This window comes from Neoarius graeffei, chromosome 20 (assembly GCF_027579695.1).
Source record: "Neoarius graeffei isolate fNeoGra1 chromosome 20, fNeoGra1.pri, whole genome shotgun sequence".
Lineage (NCBI taxonomy): Eukaryota > Metazoa > Chordata > Actinopteri > Siluriformes > Ariidae > Neoarius > Neoarius graeffei.
The window spans coordinates 33084951-33109371 of NC_083588.1; the positions used below are offsets into that span (position 1 = coordinate 33084951).

Here is a 24421-nt window from a genome sequence, read left to right on the forward strand (position 1 = left end):
ACAAATCAAGAGCTTCAGTTAATGTTCACTTCAAACATCAGAATGGGAAACATTGTGATCTCTGTGACTTTCACTGTGGCTGGACTGGTTTGAGTATTTCAGAAACTGCTGATCTCCTGGGGTTTTCACACACAACAGTCTCTAGAGTTTACACAGAATGGTGCGAAAAACAAAAAATATTGAGTAAGCGATAGTTCTGTGGGTGGAAACACCTTGTTAATAAGAGAGGTCAGAGGAAAATGGCCAGATTGGTTTGAGCTGCCAGGAAGGATATAGTAACTCATATAATCACTCTTTACAACCACGGTGAACAGAAAAGCATCTCAACATGCAACAGCAGAAGACCACATTGGATTCCACTCCTGCCAGCCAAAACAGGAATCTCAGAATCAAGAACAAGTTCCTATTAAAGTGGCTGTGTATCTATCACTATTACTACCTGTAAATTGGGGGGGGGGGGGGGGGGGGGGGGCTTTTTCTTACTCACGCATGTAAGTCTCTCTCTGTAGCTCTCTGACTTTAGTTTAATAATACAAGATATTTCAAAAAATTTGAGATAATTTCACAATCTAATAACTTTGCCAATTCTTGTTCAACTGACCTCAAATTTTAACAGCATGTAGGGAAACAGGTCAACATTTTATGTTTAATGTTTCTGTTTTTATCTTTTTAGGTATAGAAATGGGGGCGGCACGGTGGTGTAGTGGTTAGCACTGTCACCTCACAGCAAGAAGGTTCTGGGTTCGAGCCCAGCAGCTGGCGAGGGCCTTTCTGTGTGGAGTTTGCATGTTCTCCCCGTGTCTGCGTGGGTTTCCTCCGGGTGCTCCGGTTTCCCCCACAGTGCAAAGACATGCAGATTAGGCTAATTGGTGGCTCTAAATTGACCGTAGGTATGAATGTGAGTGTGAATGGTTGTTTGTCTGTATGTGTCAGCCCTGCGATGACCTGGCGACTTGTCCAGGGTGTACCTCACCTCTCGCCCATAGTCAGCTGGGATAGGCTCCAGCTTGCCTGCGACCCTGTAGAACAGGATAAGCGGCTACAAATAATGGATACATGGGTGGATGGATGGAGGTATAGAAATGAGGAAGAGGAAGAGGAAGGCTGTCTGTGTGTGTGTGTGTGTCTCAGGTGGCGCACATATTGGAAATTTGTGAAATCGTTCATGGAATCCACATACCTTTGAATTTCTCATCTCATCTCATCTCATCTCATTATCTCTAGCCGCTTTATCCTGTTCTACAGGGTCGCAGGCAAGCTGGAGCCTATCCCAGCTGACTACAGGCAAAAGGCGGGGTACACCCTGGACAAGTCGCCAGGTCATCACAGGGCTGACACATAGACACAGACAACCATTCACACCTACGGTCAATTTAGAGTCACCAGTTAACCTAACCTGCATGTCTTTGGACTGTGGGGGAAACCGGAGCACCCGGAGGAAACCCACGGACACGGGGAGAATATGCAAACTCCGCACAGAAAGGCCCTCACCGGCCGCTGGGCTCGAACCCGGACCTTCTTGCTGTGAGGCGACAGCACTAACCACTACACCACCGTGCCGCCCGATTTTAAATTTCTCATTCAAATTTTGAGGAATAAATCTTATATTGCTCAACATTAAGCCTGTTCAGTTTCATTTGCCTCGACTATGTAGTTTCTGGGATATTTACATCTCAAAGAATATCAATTTTTTGACACACCCTGTATAATGACATTAAACCAGTCAGTCATGATCTTATTCTCTGACACGAGTGTGTGACCCGTCAGGTGAATGACCGTGTGTGTGTGTGGTGGGGGGAATCACAGCTGGTCTGACAGAAGAAAACCTCAGAGCTGTCCGAGTGGTATAGTGGCGCGTTTCCTCGATTGTCTATAGAGTTTAGACATCTAGAAGCCTTGGTGTGATATTTTTGTGTAAAGATGGTGGGTGTCACACGGTGTGTGTTGAAGAGTTTTCTCATGAACAGCGGGAAACTGATCATCCCTCAGCACACAGGCGCCCTGAGGGCTCAGCTACAGACGCACGCGCGGACCAGCAGCGGTGTTTCAGGTGTGTGTGTGTGTGTGCGTGCGTGCGCGCGCCTCAAACTTTCCCACAAACGGAATTGTGTTTAACTGAGATTATTCAGTAATGTGTCTACAGGAAGCTATATTAGACTTATTAATGAACTTGAGTCTATATTTGGATTATAATCCTTTAGTTTAGTTTAGTTTTAGATGAATCTGTGGTAACGTTACCCTATTTTTTAAATATTTGTTTGTTTGTTTGTTTGTTTGTTTGTTTAATTTATTACCTCAGCGTGCTTTATTTCACGGCACAGTCACAGTTTAGGGTGCGTTCAAGCGCTTCAGAATTTTTTTAATTTTTACTCAGTGTTTAGAATAGATAGAAATTGTTTCTGGCTCCCACCCAAGTTACTTCAACACAAGGCAGTCAAACTGTGAGAGAAGAGTGAAACGTTATACTGTATAATGTCCAAGTGGAGTCACAACACTTAAAGAATAAGAACTCGAGTCGAAATATAAAATAAAAAATGATGTTAATGGGTTATATTGAGCATGTTTAATGTGCTGTAGAGAAATAGGCTACATGTGAACACCACATAGCTATGAGTTCATGTGAGGATGTGGAACCACGTGAAACATATCAAATATGTGGAAAAAGCTTTTGAAAGTTATTTTTTAAAATATACTGCATTATATTTACAGACGTGTTGATCAGAATTTTGACTGCAATCCAGAATTCAGAGATAGTTTTAACCCCCATGTTATTGATATTTCACTGTATGCTAATTGTTAGTAATATGACATTATGCGTTAATGTGTTATTTAGTGAAAACATACCTGGCATGTATGAAACTCTCATGTTCTTTACTTCAGTGTTGGACACGATGTGAAACACAAAGTTTTGATAGCATGTGGACACTCGCTGTTAGCAAACAGGCTAAGACACACGTGTTTCACAACCAGCAGGCTCATTCTGGTCAGATCTTTGTTTGTTTCCGTCACCATAATGATAAGTTTTCTCATAAGTATGTCTTTCTATCCCATAATTATAACTAGCTATCTCATAATAGTGAAATATCAGGTTTCTCCTAATTATGGCTTGCTATCCCATAATTGTGAGTTACTATTTTAATGACTTACTATCCCATAATTACTTTCTATCTCATAATTATGACTTGCTATCACATTGTGACTTACTGTCTCAATTGTGACTTAGTATTTCAATTACGACTTATCTCATAATTATGACTTACTATTGCATTATGACTTACTATCTCATAATTATGACTTGGTATTTAAATTGTGACTTACTACCTCATAATTATGACATAATAATGACTTACTAGCCAATAATAATGAGATTAAATTATAATTTTGAGAAAATGTTCTCATTATTATGATATACTAAGTCATTATTTTGACAAGTAATACATATGACATATAATTATGAGACACAAAGTCATATGAGATATTTTCTTATTATTATGACATACTATGTAACAACTTTTTTTTTCAAGTGGCAGAAATGGGCTTCCATAGTGTTCAGTCTTTTAGTATTCTGTGGCTCAGAGACATGTCCTGTTCTTTGGCAGTACCCCGGCATGGTTTCTAGATAAAATGATTAGTGAAACCATGGTTAATGTTGTGCATGTGTTTTCACGTGCTCTCCTTTCAAAGGAGTTTGTACTGTACAATGGCCTGTGAGAAATGAACTTAAATCCAAGATGAACATCAGAAAATCAGGTTTAATGTGGAATAAAGTTTATAAGGAGATGAAAATTAGTTCAAGCTTGTAGATATGAATATACTGACAGCTCATCCAAAGCTACATTATTATTATAATTTATATTATCATTTGCATGACTCATTCCTTCTACATGTGTTAATTCAGTAACCAGGATTTATAGCTGATTACATAAGCACCTGATATTATGCAGTATACTGAACGCCATCCTTTTGCATGCAATATACATGTGAACCTTAATACAGACATTCCTGGAGTAAAGGAGCGCACGTTGGTTGCCATCAAGCCGGATGGTGTTCAGAGGCGTCTGGTTGGTCAGATCATTAAACGCTTTGAGCAGCGAGGGTTCCGCTTGGTAGGTCTGAAGATGGTGCAGGTGAGTGTTTGCTTTTGTTGTGTTTGATATGTACACACATGGTGGTTCTGCATTACAGAAAGTGTTCGCAGATGTGGGCAGTTAAAGTGCTGATGACACGTTTTTGACATCTTTGGCGATGTTTTATAACATAAAAAGTAATTCCCGATGATCCATATATTAATTCACGAAGGCGCCTATTTTACAAGTTATGATAAAAAAACGCGGCTATTTGGGCAAATTTGATGGGGCTGCAGCACCCAGGAGACGAAAGAGGAGGAGGAGCTATATGACGTCAGCGAAAGAACCTTCCTCCTAACTTACCAGTTTGTTGTTGATGCAGCAGGTGTTCAGTTTATCATTATTAGTATTTTTATTATACATTATTATACATTATATATATAGTTATTATGCCTTCGCGTTGTGTTGCCGGCTTTTGCTCCAAAACCCACAAGGATGGGGTAAGTTTATTCAAGTTTCCCAGAGATCCCGAGCTGCATGCGAAGTGGGTGAGGCAAGTCAGGCGCACTCGTGACAAGTGGGAGCCCTCACCAACATCCGTCCTGTGCTCTGAACACTTCGATTTGGATTGTTTTGACACCTTTCCCAGCTTAAAAGAATCTCTTGGGTGTTCAGTTCAGCACAAACGTGTGTTACTACCATCAGCAGTGCCTACAGTATTCCGGAGGGGGTCTACTAGTAGCTATGCTGGATCCAGCAGTCGCCTGGGACAAGCCGACTCCTCCAAAGACAGTCCTCCTGTCAGAACATGTGTTGAGAAACGACATAAGATAAAGGTACGTAGCGCTATAGAGTGCTCCGACATGATGCTAAAAATAGTAACACTGCGGTCTGCGCGGCCATCTTGGAAGTGACTCGCTCCAGAGCGTTCATAGAGTACACATTCATGATAATCATAAATGTAATCATAAAGTCGGCGTGATATCAGTCATGTATTTGCTTGTGAAAGTTTGCGGCTTTCATGTAACTGCAGCCTAGCAATGAGAGGCAAAGGGTAAAGAGGGTAGGCTATCATAGATTCTATTCGGAAGAGATCAATACATGATTGCTTAAAAATTAGGTATTTTAACAATTTGCATCTGTTTTGTGATTATCGTGACACTTGTGTGTTATATAGAACTGTATGTCTTATCAGCACATCGAGGATCTTCCACCAGAGGCTTTAGCAAGTACTCGTAGCAACACTACACTTTACCCTTTGCCATGCGTTGTTAGGGAACGGTAGCAAGTACCCCGATGACCGACTTCAAGAATATGTAGAAAAAATTTAGAAATTATACTTTCCAAAAGTCATTTGAGCTTAGTGTATTGCATTTCCATTTATATTGTAGGTTCTTGCTGATGTTTTTGCGGAGTATGACGCAGCTGCTGAATCAGAAGCTGCAGAGTTTGTATGTACTAGTTGTGAACATTCACATTATTATCAATCTCATTTATTTAAAATCAGATAAAATCATGCCATCATGATCACTGCTTAAAGTACCAGTATTTGGTTGTTGAAGAGCTAGCATTAGAAAGTTCACCGGCGTTTTCATGCGCCATTTCCATTGAGTAGAACAGCCAGTGAACCGCAGCGTGTTCTTCCGCTGACGTCACAACATGGCCGCGAGCCACGGACCCAGTTTTCTTGCGCTGTGCAATTAAAAGTTGGGTATTCGCGTAACAACAGCTTCTTTTCACGTAATTATAACAGAAGTCTAACATGTTTGCCATGTTATATAGTTTATTTAAGAAATTGCATAGAGTCATGTTTGTGTCATCAGCCCTTTAAGCACATTTACTTTGATTTAGATAACTTTTTGAAAAAAAAAAGTGTAAAAATGCATTTTCTTTTAATTTGGGATTCTTTTAACCCTAACTGTAGCACGTTTGTAAAGACAAAAATGCTTTTATTTAAAAAACATTAATGACACTATCAAAGATTATAAATCTACAATAGAAAACAAGTATTTACTTTGATCATAAGCATCATCCACATCAATCTCTCTACTCGTATTGCTTGAGGTAACTGTCTGTCATGGCATTTCATAAACACAAGCCACTTCATCATTCTTGAGTTGACTTATCACTGTCCATTCTTGCATTAGTGCTGAAATCAAACCTGCTGAATTCACAAACATTTCTGCATCATTTTGGTGTAACATATTTGTGTTTTTTTAAGTAGAGATATAAATGTATGTTAAGGGCAGAAAATCCTACTTTTGGTCAAAACCTGGTTTTATCTCTTTTTGTCATTCAAGTTTTACTTTGCCATTATCATCTCTGGCTGGCTCACTAGGGATGTATGTAAATCTACATACAGATTACAGGTTTCTGTAAAGCTGCTTCATGTCATTTGTAGCTGGAAGAATGCTAGCACAGTTTGTAAAGCTAGCCCCAACTTTGCTATTTTAGTTGAAGTTTAATCTTTGGATTCCTTTCCTTTGGATCACATTTCTTCCTTTGTTTGGCTTTAATTTATTTGTAATTTTTGTGAAGGAGATATACTTTAGTGGATTTGGTTGAAAAATTAAGCTTGAATGTGAGATAAATTTCTTGAATACTTGAGGTTTTTGCTAGTCTACCCACCTCTGGCTAATGGTAAAGAAGAACAGACTGTGTCCTCAGGTTTCATATGAAAACAGTTTCTTTGTATAACATTGAGTGTGATAGAAATACATTTATTAATGAATTATTATTACATGTGTGTTTTAGGTATCTGAAGAATTACTGGCCCATCATTACGTGTCTCTTCGTAAGAAACCATTCTACCCCAGTGTACTGCAATATATGACCTCGGGCCCTGTGGTGGCAATGGTGAGGATCTAGAACTGACACTAAAAACTTGGCAACAAAGCAACTCCAGACAGAACATTTTTTCCCTTGAGATAACAAGATATTCCTTCTTGATGCTCATTTAATTAACTTCCACAGTTTCACCATATGACATGCAGATTCACATTAAGATTATAAATGAATGGCTTCTTTTTGATGTCTGAAGATATATCACAGAAATCACAGAAATAAGCCTAAGAAACTCCTAAGTCCTGTTGTGTGCTGCAAGTATTTTAGTCGTCGTAACACTTTTATCATGGTTGAAAAATAATTCTGAAAGAGTTGACGATTAAAGGTTTAATACAGTTGGAAAGAAAATACCAGTAAGAAACTACAAAGGGCATTACTTTATATGGACAGCAATACCTCCCAGAAAATGTATACACACATATTAAAAGAATTATATAAATCCCCTGCTTTTCAGTCTGGAGTGGAATTTTCTCCATAGTCAGCAACTAAATGTATGTTCTGGTCTAACGCTATAAAAACATGAATATTACCCAGAAGCATTAACTGTGATGAAAATCAACATGGTGGTGTAAATTGTGTACATTGTACCATCGTTGGGTGTGTGTTATCAAGGTACAAGTTTTAATAAAATTCTGACAGCTGCATTAAAATATTTGCTCACGGGGAAAAATGCAGCTGCCCCAGTTTTTGTAATGAAAAAGAGGATAATGGTTTATATTTAAAGTTTCCTTAACTAACTTTATTTACTGCATTAGCTAATGTTACTAAACAATCTATAATGTTCTATAATAATCTATCATCAACACCCTGTAGGCCAATTGGTCTGTCTGTATCTATCGAAAGCACACTTCATCTACTGCTGGCTTGCTAGGCCCTTCGCCAGGGACGTCACTAGGTTTGAGAGACAGGGGTAGCTTAGCACCCAGAGGAGAAAAGGTATTGTGCGCGCGTAGCGCGCGCCGAACATTTTTCAGAGCACCTACTAAGGCTGTCAATCAATTCATTATTTCAAGAGCATCACACCTTGGGGACACACTTCCCACCATTTCTATTCTATTTTAAAATTGCTTTCATCATTTAATTGCTTGCTGAAGCAACTTCACCAGCTAACAAACCCAACTCAATGGAAGCCCGCACCGCGCCTGCTGCAGAGTGCCCGCGTAGTTTTTTAAGTCCTACTAGCCTACCACTCGACGTGACGCTTGACACAGAGCCAATGAGGAGGAATCATAACGATATTAATAATATTGCATTAAACAATAAATAAGCAAGCAGAAACTGTTGTTCGGATTAACTTGCGTTCTTGATGGCTCATGTTCAGTGCTTTACTGCCTTTGTTTTTTTGGGGAAAAAAAATAAAAATATAAATAATTTAAAAAAAGGCAAAAAATATAGGGTGGCTTTGTCATAAGATAGGGTGGCTGGAGCTACCCTAAAATGGGTCTGGCGACGTCTATGCCCTTCGCAGCTTCCCCAGGCAAGCAAGCATTCACACACACATTCACACCTAGGGGCAATTTAGAGTAGCCAATTAACCTAACTGCATGCCTTTGGACTGTGGGGGAAACTGAAGTACCCGGAGGAAATCGTGGGGTGGCATGATGGTGCAAAGTTTAGCACTGTCACCTCACAGCAAGGTTTCGGGTTCAAGCCCCATGGCTGATGGGGGCCTTTCTGTGTGGAGCTTGCATGTTCTCCCTGTGTCTGCATGGGTTTCCTCCATGGTTTAAAGACATGCACTGGTTTGCACAAGCAATGGTGGTCTCAATCCTGGAAAGACTGGGGAGTGTTGCATCAGGAAGGGCATCCAATGTAAAACTCTATGCCAAAGGGGGTTGAAAATCAGTTGGGCCTGTATTCTTCCCATGTTGTGAACTATGTGATGAATCAAATAAATAAATAAATAAATAAATAAATAAATAAATATATATTTATTTATTTATTTATTTATTTATTTTTTTTAATTAAATGAGAGTTGACCTGATCTGCATGTCTCTGGACTGTGGGAGGAAACTAGATCACTCAGAGAAAATCCATGCAGGCATGAGGAGAACATGCAAACTCCACACAGAAAGGCCCCAGTTGGCCACCGGGCTCGAACCCAGAACCTGCTTGCTATGAGGTAACCACTGCGCCACCGTGCTGCCCTCTGTAATGTTAACATGTAGTAATTGATATTGGTTTAAATGTTACTGAGCTGCGCCTGCTCCTGTAGATATACTAAACCAATGACTAAAAATAAGTCCACATAAATTAGCACAAATTAATTACAGCATGTTCCTAAATGTTGATAACTTGCTAAAGTCTGAAATATTTGCAATGCAGTATTTTTTTTGCAATATTTGCAAAACCCTCACTTTTCAATTTTACCAGTTAACAATCACAAACAAGTTAAAGTCAATACGTTGGTCCAAGGGCAGCACAGTGAAGCAGTGGTTAGTACTATCAACTCACAACAAGCAGGTTCTGGGTTTGAATGGGGCCTTTCTGTGTGGAGTTTGCATGTTCTCCTCATACTTGTGTCGGTTTCCTCTGGGTGCTTCAGTTTCCTCCCACAGTCCAGAGACATGCAGATCAAGTCAACTGGCTACTCTAAATTCACCATATGTACGAATGTGAGTGTGAATGGCTGTTCATCTCTGTGTTAGCCCTGGGATAGATTGGTGACCTGCCCAAGGTGTACCCTGCCTCTCAGCCAGAGTCAGCTGGGATTGGCTCCAGCTTCCACTGCAACCCTGATGGATAAGTGATATAGATAATGGATGGATGGATGGATGGATGGATGGTTAATGCAGATGTTGATTATTTGGTGTAGCTGTTTTATTATTTAATAATATCAATTAAGTTATTTTGTTAATGGTATATTAGTGCTGAAGTTCTGTACATAACTAATGTTTTAAATAATGTCTGTTAAGTGAACCCTAGTGTAAAGTGTGAGAAAAACAATTGAAATGGAGTTCCAACATCTAACCAATCAGAACAGAGGCTTGTCTCTATTTGGCTGTAAATCATGTTTATGTTTCATGCTGATTGTCAAGTCATAGAGTATAGTTTCTCGGTATACTAGCTTATTCAGTGTATACTGTATATTTTGGGCTTGTGGCTTTTAAGGTAATACAGAAGGAAAGCTAGCTTCAACTATGTTTTGGCAATATTACTAACATGATTTCAGTGCTTCATTCTAACATGCCCTTTCTTACACAGAGCAAGTTTAAATGGGCTTCAAATTAAATAAAGAATCCAAAAAGTTTATTGGTATTAAGGTAAACATTCTATTGACTTCATGACCATCTTTTATAGGTGTGGGAGGGCCACAATGTAATAAAGTCAGTACGCATGCTAGTGGGAGATACAAACCCAGCAGAAGCTGCACCTGGAACTCTGAGAGGAGACTTTAGCATTCATGTTAGCAGGTAGATACACACACTCACTCACATGCACCAAGTCTCATTGATAGCTGAGAGTAAACATTTGCAAGATTTGTTTTTTTTTTCCTTCAAATTAAGATGTAGGTGCATTTTACTTAGAACTTAATTTGGGTTTGTGTTTAGTGCACAGGTGCCTGATGATGGGTTCCTTCTGTTTTGTGTCAATGTTTCAGGAACGTTGTGCATGCCTCTGACTCGCTTGAAGTGGCACAAAAAGAGATCTCACTTTGGTTTCAGCGCTCTGAGCTGATTGACTGGGTGTGTTGTGATCATAGCAACATCTACCATCCATGAGTGTGTGTGTGTGTGTGCGCGCGTGCGTGAGAGAGAGAAAGTTAGTCAGTTATATCTCAATATTTTTAAAGAAAATTCTCTTTACAAGATATTCCACTATAACTGCTGCAATGTATATTTTGATCACATTGCAGCATTGAAATAGATTTTTGTTTGCATTTGGCAAACTAGTCAATAAATATATGACCAAAATTTCCTGAATAATTTGCTAAATGAACAAAATAAATAAATATAAAAAATAGAATCCATTTCAAATTCACAGTATTATAAGTTTTATAATGTTTAAAGTTTGAAGCCAAAACATCTGATATTTCTTAATGAACCTGTAAATTTTGCACAGGAACAACACTGCACAAGTGATCTTAATAAACAAGTGTACTTGTTTATAGTTACTGTAATAATACTGTAATAATATTACTTTGTAATAAATATTTAATTCTCTCTATATTATTATATTTGGTTCAATTATCCATCACACGAAAATCTCAAATCTGAAATAAAACAAACAAAATTGTAAAGCTTGTTGGAAGTTAGTCACCATTACACAGTGGACTGTGTTTAAAATGAGCTGGCAGTAAAGTAATGGCTAAATGTGTTTCTGGCTTTGCTGTACATATGCAATTCCTGTCAGAATTATTGACCCCCATTATGAAAATTACCAAAAAGTAATACAGCAATATGATATTTTGAGTTTGAGTATACAGAGACACTGCAAAACACAGGGCAATATAAGCTATTCAAGAACTATCATTTGTTTGCATTTATTTAAACCATTCTTTAGGAGTGTCAATACTTTTGGCACATATATTTTTTGGGGAGAAAATACTACTATCATTTAAAAAGTACCGCCCATGAGAATTTTTGTTAGAACAAACATTTCTTCTATTGTTTAAAGAAAAGTTAATTATTCACGCAGTGTTTGTTTTCTGGGTGATGTGGAGGTGCAGTGGCTTGCAGTGCCACCTCACAGCTCCAGGGTCCCTGTTTTGATCCTGAGCTTAGGTTACTCTCTGATAGGTGCAGAGTTTCACATGTTCATGTAGGTTTCTTCTGGGTTCTCAGTTTCCCCCCCACTGTCCAAAAACATGCAGGTAGGCAGACTGGCTATACTCAACTGCCCCATGTGTGAGTGAGTGTAGGGGAAGCCATAGCTTAATGGTCAGAGAAGCAGCTTTGGGACCAAAAGGTTGCTGATTTGATTTCCCTGGACCTGCAGGAATGGCTGAAGTGCCCTTGAGCAAGGAACCTAACCCCCAGCTGCTCCCCAGGCTCGTTGTACATCTCTCTGGATAAGAGCATCTGCTAAATGCCTGTAATGTAATGTAATTATGAATGCATGTGTATTGCACCCTGTGACAGACTGGAGACCTATCCCTGGTGAATTCTCCCTCTGTGCTCCCAGTGTTTCTATAATAGACTCAGGATTCACCATGACCCTGACTAGGATAAAGCAGTTAACTGAAGATGAATAAATGAAGATGCAAAAAGCAGTGTGTCTTGAGATTGGAACTAGAGCTACAGAATGACTTTAATATCTAACAAGTGACAGAAATGTATAATTTGCACCAGTAAATGTCATGCAGAAATCACTTACAACATTACTGGACAGTGTCTTCATACATCTGAAGAAAACATGTTGCTAGGTGCACTGACTACTCTAAACTGGCCCTAAGTGTAAATGAGTGTGTGTGTTGCATCCAGGGTGTATTCCTGCCTTATACTCATTGCTTCCAGGATAGGTTCAGGATCCACAGTGACGCTGTCCAGGATAAAATGATTAGTGAAAATGAGTTACTACACTTAAAACGAATAAATCAATTTAAAGTCAGCTAGCATTGTAGCTTCAGTTAAACCAAAGCTGGAAATATTGAATAACAAAATCTTAGAAGTCTTGTTTGAAGATGTAACAACCATTTCATTCCAAAGGAAAAAGTACACCAAATCAAAAAGAATCAGTCATTTTTACAGTCAAGAACATCCTTTTATTCAATCAGTTAAAGGTTCTGCTCTTTTCAAACTGTTTTTCTTATTATGGAAAAGAAATTGTAATTAACACATGCATTTCACCATGAGCTCTGGAGGGCATGTCTATAAAGAGGGCAATAGCTTTTTAGGGTTAGTGAAGAAGCTCTGGGCCAGGGCAAAGGCTGCTGGGAAATCAATCTACTCTAAGCTTAGCACTCATCCCAACACCCTACACAGTCTACCAAAACAAAAAACAAAAAAAACACAACCCCAAAAAGAAATAGAAAAATAAAGTTTAAAAAAGACGGATGGTCAGCGCCAGGAAGGGACAAGGCCCTGGGAGAGTTCTGTCCACAACATTATGGCTTTTATTTTTCTCTTATGATCTCATCTCTTGTAATCATGGCTGATACTGTTGCTGGCTTCATAAACTTAAGTTTGCATATTTATGTGGGACAAAGATCAGGCTGTGATTTGTAGGTCTGAGATTTTTTTTTGCTGGTGCATTAATGATTTTCAAGGCATCTTAATTATCACTACACTTCAGGTTTGATGGCATGCAGCTTGTCAGTTTGGTCTGAGGGGCTTGGTTCATAATTGCAGATTAAACTGGAATTTTGGTTTAATCTTTCTTTCTTTTAAATTCGGAATCCATCTCTCATCCATTGCTGAATCCATTCCGTAATAAGGTGCTTTCAGGCAATTTTTCTTCCAAGTGTTTAGATAGCTGGTCTCGTATAACCGCTGCAAAGGTGCATCATCTATAAAAAATTCTCAATGTGGCATTGATGCCACCTAAATATGCAATATTGACAAAAAAAGATAAAAAATAAATTTTGGTAAAAAATACAAATAAATATTTAAAACAAGTCACAAACCTATTGTGACCCAGCAGCCTAAATTTCTTCCACCACCTTTTAAGAGGACTTCCTACATCAACCAGATTCTTCCTTCACTAAAATATGATTAACTGCTCCATGTTGGAACCTTTTCCCCTTCATACACCCTTTGATTGACATCCCGCCAGAGCCCACTGGTGTAACTTGTTCACTTACATTAACTGTTCAATGGAGAAGCTGAAGAGATCGGTATGGTATACAATGTGAAGCATACAGACAAGAATAACATGTAAGCTAACTGCATTCTGCTCAGACAAAAAGTTTTGCTTTTTTTTCTTTTAAAAACCCCTCCATTCAATGAAAATGGGGAAGGGTGGGAAAGAAGATGGTTATGCGACTACAGACTATTCCAGTGTCCAAGAGAGGCAGAAGACAAGGAAAGGAGTACAGAGGAAGGAAAAGCAAGACAGGAAGGACTTTTTTTGTCTTTTTTTTTTTCAATTTTAGCATCAACAATAAAAAGAGGAACTAAGTCACACCGATTTCCTTTAGTACTATATATACTGCTTTGAAGAGCTTGAAGAAGGAGAGAATATAGAAGCGGGTTGAAAGGGGGGTTTTCTGAGACGGGCACTGAGGATTACAAGATGGAGTTTGTGAACAAAGGCACTTTTTTAGGGACAACCTTGAAGATGCTCTAACACTACATCACAAAACAAATATTTAGAGTTTAGAGTAATTTACATTGGGACTGGGAGGGGGTGTTGATTTAGGAAAGGGGGTGGGGTTCACTTTGTAACATTTTCAACTCTGTTTATTAAAATAAAGTTCAGATCAGCTTACACGGGTATGTATCATAGGATGGGAGTCTAATAATAATCAACAGCTACCAATGAAAAGGACTCGTTTCTGATGTACTGACAATTTTCAAGGGCAACTGAGTTGATTAGAAGCATCTCCCAAAAAAAAAAAGGGAAGATCTTGTCATTCAGTTTGGATCTGGTTTTTTTTTTTTAAGTCTCCGTGTACAAAAGCCAACAATGCACTAGCTTCTCATAGGATAATGTCTGGAACAGAATTGACTATGTATTTTCATGGTTAGCTATGTCTGTAATTATGGCTGCCAAATACATAGTGCAATTTTATCTGTCTCAACTTTACATTGTAAACAATAATTCCTTTTTTAGATTTTCCTTCTCAGGATTTTGTGTGTATTTGTCAACGCTTTGGATTTTATCCACCCTCTGTGACTAAACCCTCCGTTGGGAGAAAAATGCCTTTTTGACTAAAATGAACCCCTCCCCCTTTACTAAATTCTAAACAAGAAATAGAATATGCATGTTTTTCCTAAAAAATTTTTTTGTGTTATGATAACACTTACTTGTTTTTTTAATTTATGTATAATAGAGTTTGAATGTACTGTATTCCATAAAAAGCACCAGTTTCATTTAGTGATATATATATTTTTTGATGTGTTGCAAAACTGTTTCTTCAGCCCTCCCAAGTTTTGAGAACAAATCATTACAAATAAACATTAAAAAAGGAAAAAAGGCTATTAAAAAAAAGAAAGAAAGATTAAAAAACTCCCAAAACTTACAAAGACTTTTTTTCTCTCTGCCCTGTAGTTTAGAGTCCCGGACCTTTTGGACTTGAAACAATAACAGAAGGGTATTTTTCCCCCTCTTCTATCACACCTTCTAACAATCTAACAGACGAACACATTTCTCTACCCAAGGCATTGCACATGGCTCAATCAACATACATTATTTTTCAATTACAAATACCTCCCATCCAAACACAAAAGAACTCAAAAGCCACATCTTTCTCCTCAACACTACTGATAATGTTTACTATAGAAATACGTTTTCTATTTATTTTTTGTTTTTTAATTTTCCAGGGACTTTGCTTGTCGGGCTTTTCCTATGCTGTGTGTATAATCGGGATTCGAGACTGGTACTAGTGAAAAATAACTCATTCGTTAATCGTAATGCTGCCATACTTCAGAAAATAACTAGACTGCCACTGAGCTTATTACGCAAACAAAAAAATGTTTATATAAATATATATATGGATATCTCCTGTATATATAAAGATGTCTGTAATTAGTGAGCTGTCACTTGCCACTTGTTTTGCTTCAGACATAAAAATTTCTTCCTCTATAGCTTATATGTGAGAAAATAACCTGAATTCATGTTTAACAAATTGCATAATGGGAATACAGAGGCACTTCCATTGATTAGAAAAGAAAAGTCCATCGCCATCATTAATTCTCATTTAGCAATGCTAGTCCTCTACTACGCTGATGACATGGTCGCATTTCGGCAACCACACTTCCCTGCAGTGAGACACAGAATCAGGCAGTCCAGTTATTTTGTGAGCTCAGTGATTCGAATAATGCGGCTAAAATTAAATTGATGTTTAAAACAAGCTGATTTATGACAATTTCAACATGATTATGTAAAGGCAGACTAGGATTGCCCTACGGTAACCAAGGCTTCCCTTTAAATCAGTCAGTGGAAGGTGTTGTGTGCAGTTGTGTATCTCTGTGTATGTATGAGTGTGAGGCCATGCTCTGAGCATCCTGCCTTTAATAAATGTTGTGAATTACTAAACAGGATGTGAATATAGCAGATGAAGCAATGTCTGAGCTAAATGGCCATTACATACCCCTCTCCTTCTGAGCACAACTACATCATTCTTTTGCTCCGCAGAGAGGCCTTGCGTTCTTGGAACACAGCTGTCTGGGAGCGTAAACAGTACAGTGAGGATGGGGCAGCTTTACCAGCCATTAAAGTAGATGTCCACTGAGTCTTTCCAGTGGTTTTGATGAAAAACTCATCATTCTTGAGAAATGTGTAATTATATATAATTAGCAAATCACAATTGTTCACAATGGTAGTAATAGGAACCAAGTGTTGGACATATTTAAAGTCTCTGATGCTCCACCCAATAACAGTGTGTCTATGTTTTGTACACTTCTCTAGTCACGATCTTCAGAATCTTGGAAGATGCAATCAACTTTACTTTTCTGTATACATGCTAATGTACACCAGTTTCTTTTGAACAACATGTCAAAATGAGATTTTCAGGGCATGATATAGTCACTGGCTTAAAGAAAAAGCATCACATTTTGAAAGTTTTCTTTCTTTTTGAAAGTTTTCTTTCAAATGGTTAGGGCCGAGTTGGTGTGATTGGCTGCTTATAATGTCAGTCAACCCCATGAAAGATTAATAATGATAAGTACTAGACTCTCTCATGAAAGAATGTAGATGATGTGACCCCTGGTTCCAGTCACAAATGCTGGACAGAAATGAAACTCTAACATTCAAGACTTGTTTTCCATTGTCAATCAACAGCTACCAACCAGAGTGGGTGAAAGCTTCATATCACATGCTTCCTCCAAAACATGTGAAGCCACCATATCTATCTTGAAATGCTGCTCATGCAGTGCCACAGGGTTGCTGAACACACTTGGAGGAAAGTGCTAACTGTTTTCATCTGCATACAGGAGCTCACAGACACAACCTCAACATATTAGTGTCACTCTGACAGTGGACAGAGTAACACCATCTCTCCTACTCAGACAGCATGGTCAACTTTCCTCTCTTGGATTTCCCGTCCACGGATGGCTGTAGGATTGTTGATCTGGATTCCTGGTGGACTGAACTCAGATTTGAACTCCTGATGATAGGATAAATGCTTTTCTTTTGCCAAACCTTCAACACACCAATAAACTTGAATATAAATTGATGACCTAGAATGTCTCTAGAGGCGGTAAGGCATTGCAATGGTTTCTGATTTGGAATGTAAAGCAGGAAAGAAATATAATAACTAACCCCCCTTTTTAAAATGTGACAATTTCTATGCAGCAGCTCAGAGACATGGCAGTGAATTTAAGAGCGTGTGTGTGTGTGTGTGTTATAGGGTTGGCATTACCCAAAGGGATTACAGTCGGCGTTCAATTGGCACTAAGGGCGAGTATAAGGCCTGAATTTGATTCTTTTTGATTGGGACAGACTCCATAGGTAGTTTTTGTCTAGATTATAGCATTTTCCTACATCAGCCTAAAATGAGAGACTGTCCTGTATGACTGCTGACTTACATCCAACATTAACTTTAGTGTGTGATGTCCACTTTCACGTTTACCTCAAAAGATTGTGTGCAAACATTTTTTTCTCTATCCTATTTTCAATAGCGAACATGAGAGTAGTGTTTTATTTTCCGTACTTTCCTTTTTCTAGTGCAATACTTTAGATTTTATTTTGCTTGACTGTGTCTTTGATTAGTAATTGTTGTTAAGCTGGCTGTCAAAGGAAAGAGCACATCAAGATCAATTTCTACACTGAACTATAAATGGTGTCTGAAGGGATAATTAACTGGCTTTAGCTTCAACTCCATGCTAGATGTCAGGATACTTAACATCTCGATTATTTGATGTCCCAAAAGTTTCTAAAACTATGCTTGCGTTTTTTAATTATTATTATTATTATTATTAAAACCTCACCATTGTTGATGTCCCCAGCCATTGCACAATATAAGTAACAGATTCTTATTTTTTCCTCTTCGGGTTGTTCTTTTGTGTTTCTGCTTTTTCTGTTGTCATTCCTGTGGTTTTTGAGAGACTCCATGTCCTCCATCAAAATGTCACGTGATCCTCTTATTAAAAAAGGGGGAGGGGGGTCATTGCCGTAAGTCGACAGGATCAGAAGATTCCAAACGATAAGAAGATTTGCTGGTTTCCTTTGTTGTTCTATTGGGCCAACAGGGTCAGAGGGCAATTTTAGATGAGATTTTTTTTGTTTCCTGATTCAAGATTCCAGATTGTAGTGACAGGATTTTAATTGCTTGTGGGCAGGCAGGTTTTGTCAGAGGAACCAAGACTGTTGAAACAAAAAGAGAAAACAGGTTTTAGAAGACACTTATGAAAAAACAAGCAAACAAACAAACAAACAAACAAAAAACACCACTGTGCTCAAAATAGCGGCCTTGCTAATATTCTGTGCTGAACTTTTGAGTTTGTCCACCAGATGTCCCACTTGTCTTGTAAAGCAAGTTGGACTGTCTCTCCCCACCCTGTCCCTGTCCTCCTTTAGGAGTGTGAAGAGCTCTGAACTTCTCCCCCTCAACAGCATTATCACTGTGGTTTACCTCTATCCCATAACCATTTAACTACCTGCTGGAGCAGACACATAATGTGACTCTTAGGAATCAATATACAAACTCTGATTAATGAAATTGCCATGGTGCACTTTGCAGGAAAAAGTCAAGATGAAAAACAAAGCATAAAGAAACTCAGAATTCAAATTCTATATCACACTTGTAGGCTGTTTGTGTTATGCATGAGAGCTGACTGGCTATGAGCAGCAGTGTGAGATTTGGTTTCTCCAAGCCAGCATATAAAAGCGAACTGAAGTGGCTTGAGAACATTCTCTAAGTCAAATCTTGGAAGCACTTTGCCTCCAGGGGAGCGGCTTGTGTTTTGCTTGAGTCTCCCCAAACAGCCAAACATACAAAGGCCATCCCATCACAAACACTCCTTCCTCCTCCCCCAGCTCTGGGTATTGCCTCGACTCTTCCCCTGTGTGCTCTGCTCCTCCCTCTCTCGCGCTCTGTGTAATCCTTGGCAGGAGTTAGCACCCTCTTTCTTAGCCCCCTCTTTTGACTTTGACCCCCTCCACTTGCCACCTCTCAAGTTCAAGTTCAACTGGCTATGACATCATGTCTGGTTGCTGCGGGTAACCAGACAGTCAGGACATGGCTTCTCAGTTTGCGGGGTTATGCTGAAACTCTCACCCTCTCTCCTCTTTCACATTCTTTAGTGGGATGGGGTGAATGCAGGCCTCTTCTTTGGCCACAAGGGAGCTCCTCGAACCCAATTTTCAGCTCTTGGAGTTAAGTTACTCCAGGAAGCCTTTTTACACTGGGTCTTTGTGCAGGAATTTTACTGACTTTTTTTTTCTACTATTCTACTGTGTCAAGCAGCAATTGTGCTTATTTAATGTGGGTTTTTTGGGGGGGTTATCTTTTTTTTGTTAAAGTTATCAGAACCCAAAGGGAACAAAATGGAGGCTGGTCAAAGCCCCAGTCAGAGTCAGCTGAAAAAGCAGCCAGTGCATGAAAGACGTACCCAGAGGACTGTATCAGCCAAAAAAGGGGTTAATGGGGTGGAGTGAAAAGTGAAAGGGGGAGAGACGGCGTGAGTGAGAGCATTGGAGAGATGGAGCTGCAGAGCTTCAGATGGTTGCCATGTGTTGTGGAGCCGGCCCGAGGCGGGTGTGGTTTACACAGTAATGAGTAAAGTGCAGCGGCTTATGGAGGAGGCTGCCCACTCGTAACGCTCAAATCAACCTCCACTGCTTCTCTCCCACTGAGAACTGCTCCAGATGGGCCAGATAAACATACCGCACTGCTTATTGTATGTGGGAGAGAAAGTGAGAGAAACAAAAAGCAACTGAAGCAATGGAGAGACCACACTGATGCACAGAGACTACAGAGATGAGACTGTCAGTGTTCTTGTCTCTGGAATCTACATAATTAGTACTAGTACATCAGGACCCTGCTATACAGATATGTCTGCAAAATGAGTTTCTTTTCTACAGAAACATTATTAAAAAAGAGAAATATTACTTGTTTTTGTACTAACTTGTGTCTGCTGGGGGATATTTAGAAAGTTGTTGTCCCGTGATCCGATGCTGACAAACCTGTTGGGAGTTGTGGAGCCTGGCGTGGAGTATGCTAGAGGAAGAGAGAAACAAAGCAGTAATTATTGATTTTTCCTTCAACAGATGATCACAATGTACATTTTTTTGGGGAATTTCTAGGTTGGATTTGTTTCTTTTCCTACAGCTCTCTCATTTCTACATGAATCATTCTGCATGTATCAAATAATATCTTTACACATGTAGATTCCAAGAAAATCTCAGTAGACAAGTGAAGGTCAGGATCAAATTTAGGGCAGTTTGAAATTGATGGACTCCATAGCACAAAATGGTTCATTAATGGAGAAATCACCAGATGTCTGAATGAGGCAAATATTCATCAGTTTGCTAGCTCATTTCTAATCTTATCTAATAGCCATTAATATATTAGATACATGTATTTTCTTTATTTAGTTGCAAAATGTGTGTAACTCTGCAACCAAGCTATTGCTAAATTGTAATTCAGTTCGTACACTTTAAAGGTCATTTTCAATAGAGATGAAACATGAATACATGCCTCACTGAACCCATACTTGGTCTGGGTTATTTAAAGGTATATCCCACTGTACTTCCTAAAATGATGTGTTCAACTAGTGACAAAAGACACAGAGTTGGAGTCTCTGTCCATTTACCATATGTTAGTAAAAAAATTCCAAAATAAAATAGAGTTAATAATGACATCAGATTCACCTTGCGAGGTGGACAATGTTTACACAAAAGATCCAGTGAGATGCACCTTTAAGGATATTACCAGGACTTTATGTATGTAGCTACAGGTTTGTGAATCCATAATTGAAAGCGTTGTTAAGGGTTAGTTAGATGTAAACAGATGACAGACTTCAGGACACTGACAACAATAAAACTAGAACAGAAGTTATGAACAAAAGTAAGAAACACAAAAACAAAACATAAAAAAGACAAAAGTGCTCCGTCCAGTGCCCCCTCTGTGGTGGGTTATCAAGTTGAAGATGCCAATACCACCATGCCCCATACGCCTCCTTTAGAACAGCCACGCTGTACTGATCAAAGATCAGCTTTTCTTCTTGGACTAGTTCAAAAGAATACAGCTATGCAGTATTTCACCACTGACCTTGGATCAGCACTGGAGTTTTCCGATCACATCTCCACAATCCCAAAGCAGCAAACTAATCTGTGGCTAAAACTCAATCAAATGGAACTCAAAGCAAGTTAACGTAAAAGTCAAAAGTGCAATAGATGGGTTCAATTATTTCACCAATCTGTGTGATTGATATGGGAGTGTAAAGGCAAATGAAGAAGGTGATTTGAGTCCACATTAACTGCCCTAAATTTGTACCCTTCATTGATTGCATTTGTGTCTGTTCACCACAAAAAGTAAACAGGATAACACTGTTGTAATTAGCTGCCTGGGCCAGATAAAACCCAGACTGCCAAATGCAGCTATAATGGAGTTGCACTGGAAAAATGAAACTTAGAAGAAAAAGTTATCCAAAGACAGAACTGAGTGTTTTGACCTTTGTTGGGCTGAACTAATTCGAGCATTGAGAACTAATGTGAAGTCATATTGTACAATGACTTTGTTATCAAGACTTCAGGGAGTGGGATGAGCTTCTAGCTATAGTCATCCAATATTACTGTGAAGGTGAGAGTATGAAACGTTAATTTAAAATACACTTGGCCACAGTAAGGGTTGAAATAAACAGAGAGATGGTATGTCGGGCGATCTTTGGGCTTTTTTATGGGTTATTTTGGGGTCACAGACTGGACGGTCCAAATTTGGTCCTTGGGTTTATTGAGAATGGCGGGGAGGGGATCACTTACACGGAGATGTGGGTGAGGTGAGTCCGCCATCAAGGGGCATGCTGCTGGGTTTAGAGTCGGGCATGGGGAGGGGCACTGGACGCGCCACAGGGGGTGGCGGAGGCAGCAAGAAGGAGCCGGGCATTTTGCTCTGGCCGCTCCCGTTCGGCTGCAGACAACACACACAGGGTGAGGAGTGTGGATGCTATCCGACACCCCATAAGACGACAAGACCAAAGACCAAACGGCAAGAAAACGCTGGTTCTTTCCAAACAAAGATGTGGGATAGGCGTGGCTGAAGGTGGTGAGGTGTTGAAAAGGGGGAAACAACCAAAAGGATGGTGAATGTGCATCGACTTTGAGTATGGAGGCTTTTATGTTTGTGTATGTCTGTGTGTCTAAATCATAGATTCACCACAGGCACGGACACTGGAGCAGTGAAGGAGCGACCGAGATGGAGGGCTTTTCAACACAAAACACAGGGGCACAAGGAGGATGAGATCCATAATAATGAAATCAACTCAAACAGGCAAGAGAGAAAATACTAACTACACAACATCAAAGCAAATGGAAAAAGCAGAACAGAAGGAGGAATAAATGTTGGAATGAATTATATGGAGTCTGCTGCTGACTGAGGTGCAGATGAGGATTTATTGAAAAAACTAAGAAAGAAATGTACAAAGCATTGATAAGAGCACATGGCACACAAGAAGATAGTGAGGCTTAAAGGCTTGCCTTTTAATCTTAGTTTGAACACCAGACAAAAACCCATGAGAAGAAAAGATCGTCCACAAGCTCTCGCAGTGTTATTAAAAGACTGGGCTTGTCTTTTATAAAGCATTCATAAAGCATAAACAGTTATGTACGAAGTATGAAGATTACGTTTTAAAAAGGGGTAAAATAAGGAAGTGCAATGCAAACTGATTTCTATTTCAATTTCTAAGACAAACTGGTGTGTTTAATAGGAAGAAAACATACTGGTGGTGATCAACATCGAGAACTAGTAGGCTCATTAAAAAAAAAATAAATGTTTTTTTCCCCCACTATTCTGACAAAAGGAAAAAAAAGGGCCAAAAAATGAATTACTCAATAACAGACCACATTTATTTAACCATGTAAATCAGGATCCATCTAAAACCAGGAAAACAGGTCTTTTCAATAACTCAAGTTAGTAATTTTCATTGAGTTTGTAAATTTCACTAGGTGTTAATACATTAAACTGGCTTATATATATATATATATATATATATATATATATATATATATATATATATATATATATACACTTTTTGGTCCCACTAACAGCACCCCCTGTCCAGTAAAATTAATCATTACAGCATTATTTTACTTTCAAGCTTCATTTAATTATTAATCTAACTGTGAGTTAAACCACAGGGGGAAACAGGAAACTGGCGTGTCAGTTTCAATTATTATTTCAACTTTTAGATTCAATGCAAATTGATCTGTAATAAAAAAAAACTACCCACTATGTCATATTATCTATATATTTGACAAACTCATTTGCATGCGGTTGCTTTCTTACCTGACCTCCAGCTTGGCCCGGTCCATCAGCACACACAAACTGCACAAACTCTTTGAGTGGGTCCTGCCCTGGGTGGTGGTGGTAGCGGATGGTGGGGTGAGTGAAGTAAGGGCTTGACTGCTGGATGATGGAGGGAGAGGGAAAGTGCAGAGATGAGGCTGAGGCACGGGGGCTCCCTGACGATCGACACACAGAAAGACAGAGACAGAGATAGAGAATTAGTGTTAGGTAAATAGGAACTTATTTAATAATTGAAATAATAAATGTGGAAAGCCCTCTGATTCCACAAATGCATGAGTGACATGTGATACAAATTGACACACAGACTTGCATACACCAATTTCAGAATCATAGGTAACGATGGTTCATCTAACAGCTGAAAGTTCAGTAGTTTTACAGTGGCTGACACTGAAATTTCTACACCTTCAGAGACTATTTATAATTTGTAATCTTGTAGCATTTTTCCATGTTAAGGAGCAACATAGCTTGGAAAACACTCTTTCAGGGGAGTGGAAATTAAACCATGGTATTCCTTTCTTTACTATAATGGTGGGTCTCCCTTCATCTTGATTGCTATGACTGGGATGAACTCTCGCCCTCATCTCATGGCGTGCCAGCCTCCCTGTGCCCATCCCAACAGTCCCTCCAGCTGCCCGAGTAAGCCTGCCAAGCGCCTGGTTCCCCCAGACGAGCGCAGCCAATGCCCTGCTTCACTCATCCCCCACAATCGCCTGCCCCTCTCCCCCTGTCTCACCATCTTTCTTTCTCCCTCCTTTAATCCCATTAGGGACTGGGCAGAGGCCAAGCGCACTGGTGAGAGTGCCACATACTCCAGAGCCTGGGCCACAGGGCAACGGCAGCCCCAAACACAGTCGGGGTACACAAAAACAACGCATGGCCACCATACAAAGAAGGAACGAAGCATAAGGCCTGTACCAGATCTGGCCATATAACATGAGAAACA

The 24421-nt window shown here is 39.3% G+C and overlaps 2 protein-coding genes across 4 annotated transcripts in view; one reads left to right on the top strand and one right to left on the bottom strand.

The window, feature by feature from the left end:
- The first annotated feature begins 1767 nt into the window (after positions 1 to 1767).
- nme4 (NME/NM23 nucleoside diphosphate kinase 4) lies at positions 1768 to 10669 on the top strand. The gene is made up of 5 exons (XM_060901525.1): positions 1768 to 2050; positions 3997 to 4127; positions 6822 to 6923; positions 10212 to 10324; positions 10513 to 10669. The coding sequence occupies exons 1-5, from the start codon at positions 1921 to 1923 to the stop codon at positions 10631 to 10633; spliced, it is 597 nt and encodes a 198-aa protein (XP_060757508.1). The 5' UTR covers positions 1768 to 1920; the 3' UTR covers positions 10634 to 10669.
- Positions 10670 to 12592: 1923 nt separating this feature from the next.
- Positions 12593 to 24421, bottom strand: part of nfixb (nuclear factor I/Xb) — a 172758-nt gene continuing 160929 nt past the window's right edge. For all 3 annotated transcript variants that reach the window (XM_060901522.1, XM_060901524.1, XM_060901523.1), the window contains 3 exons: positions 23458 to 23633; positions 20081 to 20172; positions 12593 to 18317 (listed from right to left, as the gene is read on the bottom strand). In XM_060901522.1, the coding sequence (XP_060757505.1) occupies positions 20101 to 20172; positions 23458 to 23633 (248 nt within the window). In that variant the 3' untranslated portion in view covers positions 12593 to 18317; positions 20081 to 20100. The remainder of the gene's footprint in view (positions 18318 to 20080; positions 20173 to 23457; positions 23634 to 24421) is intronic.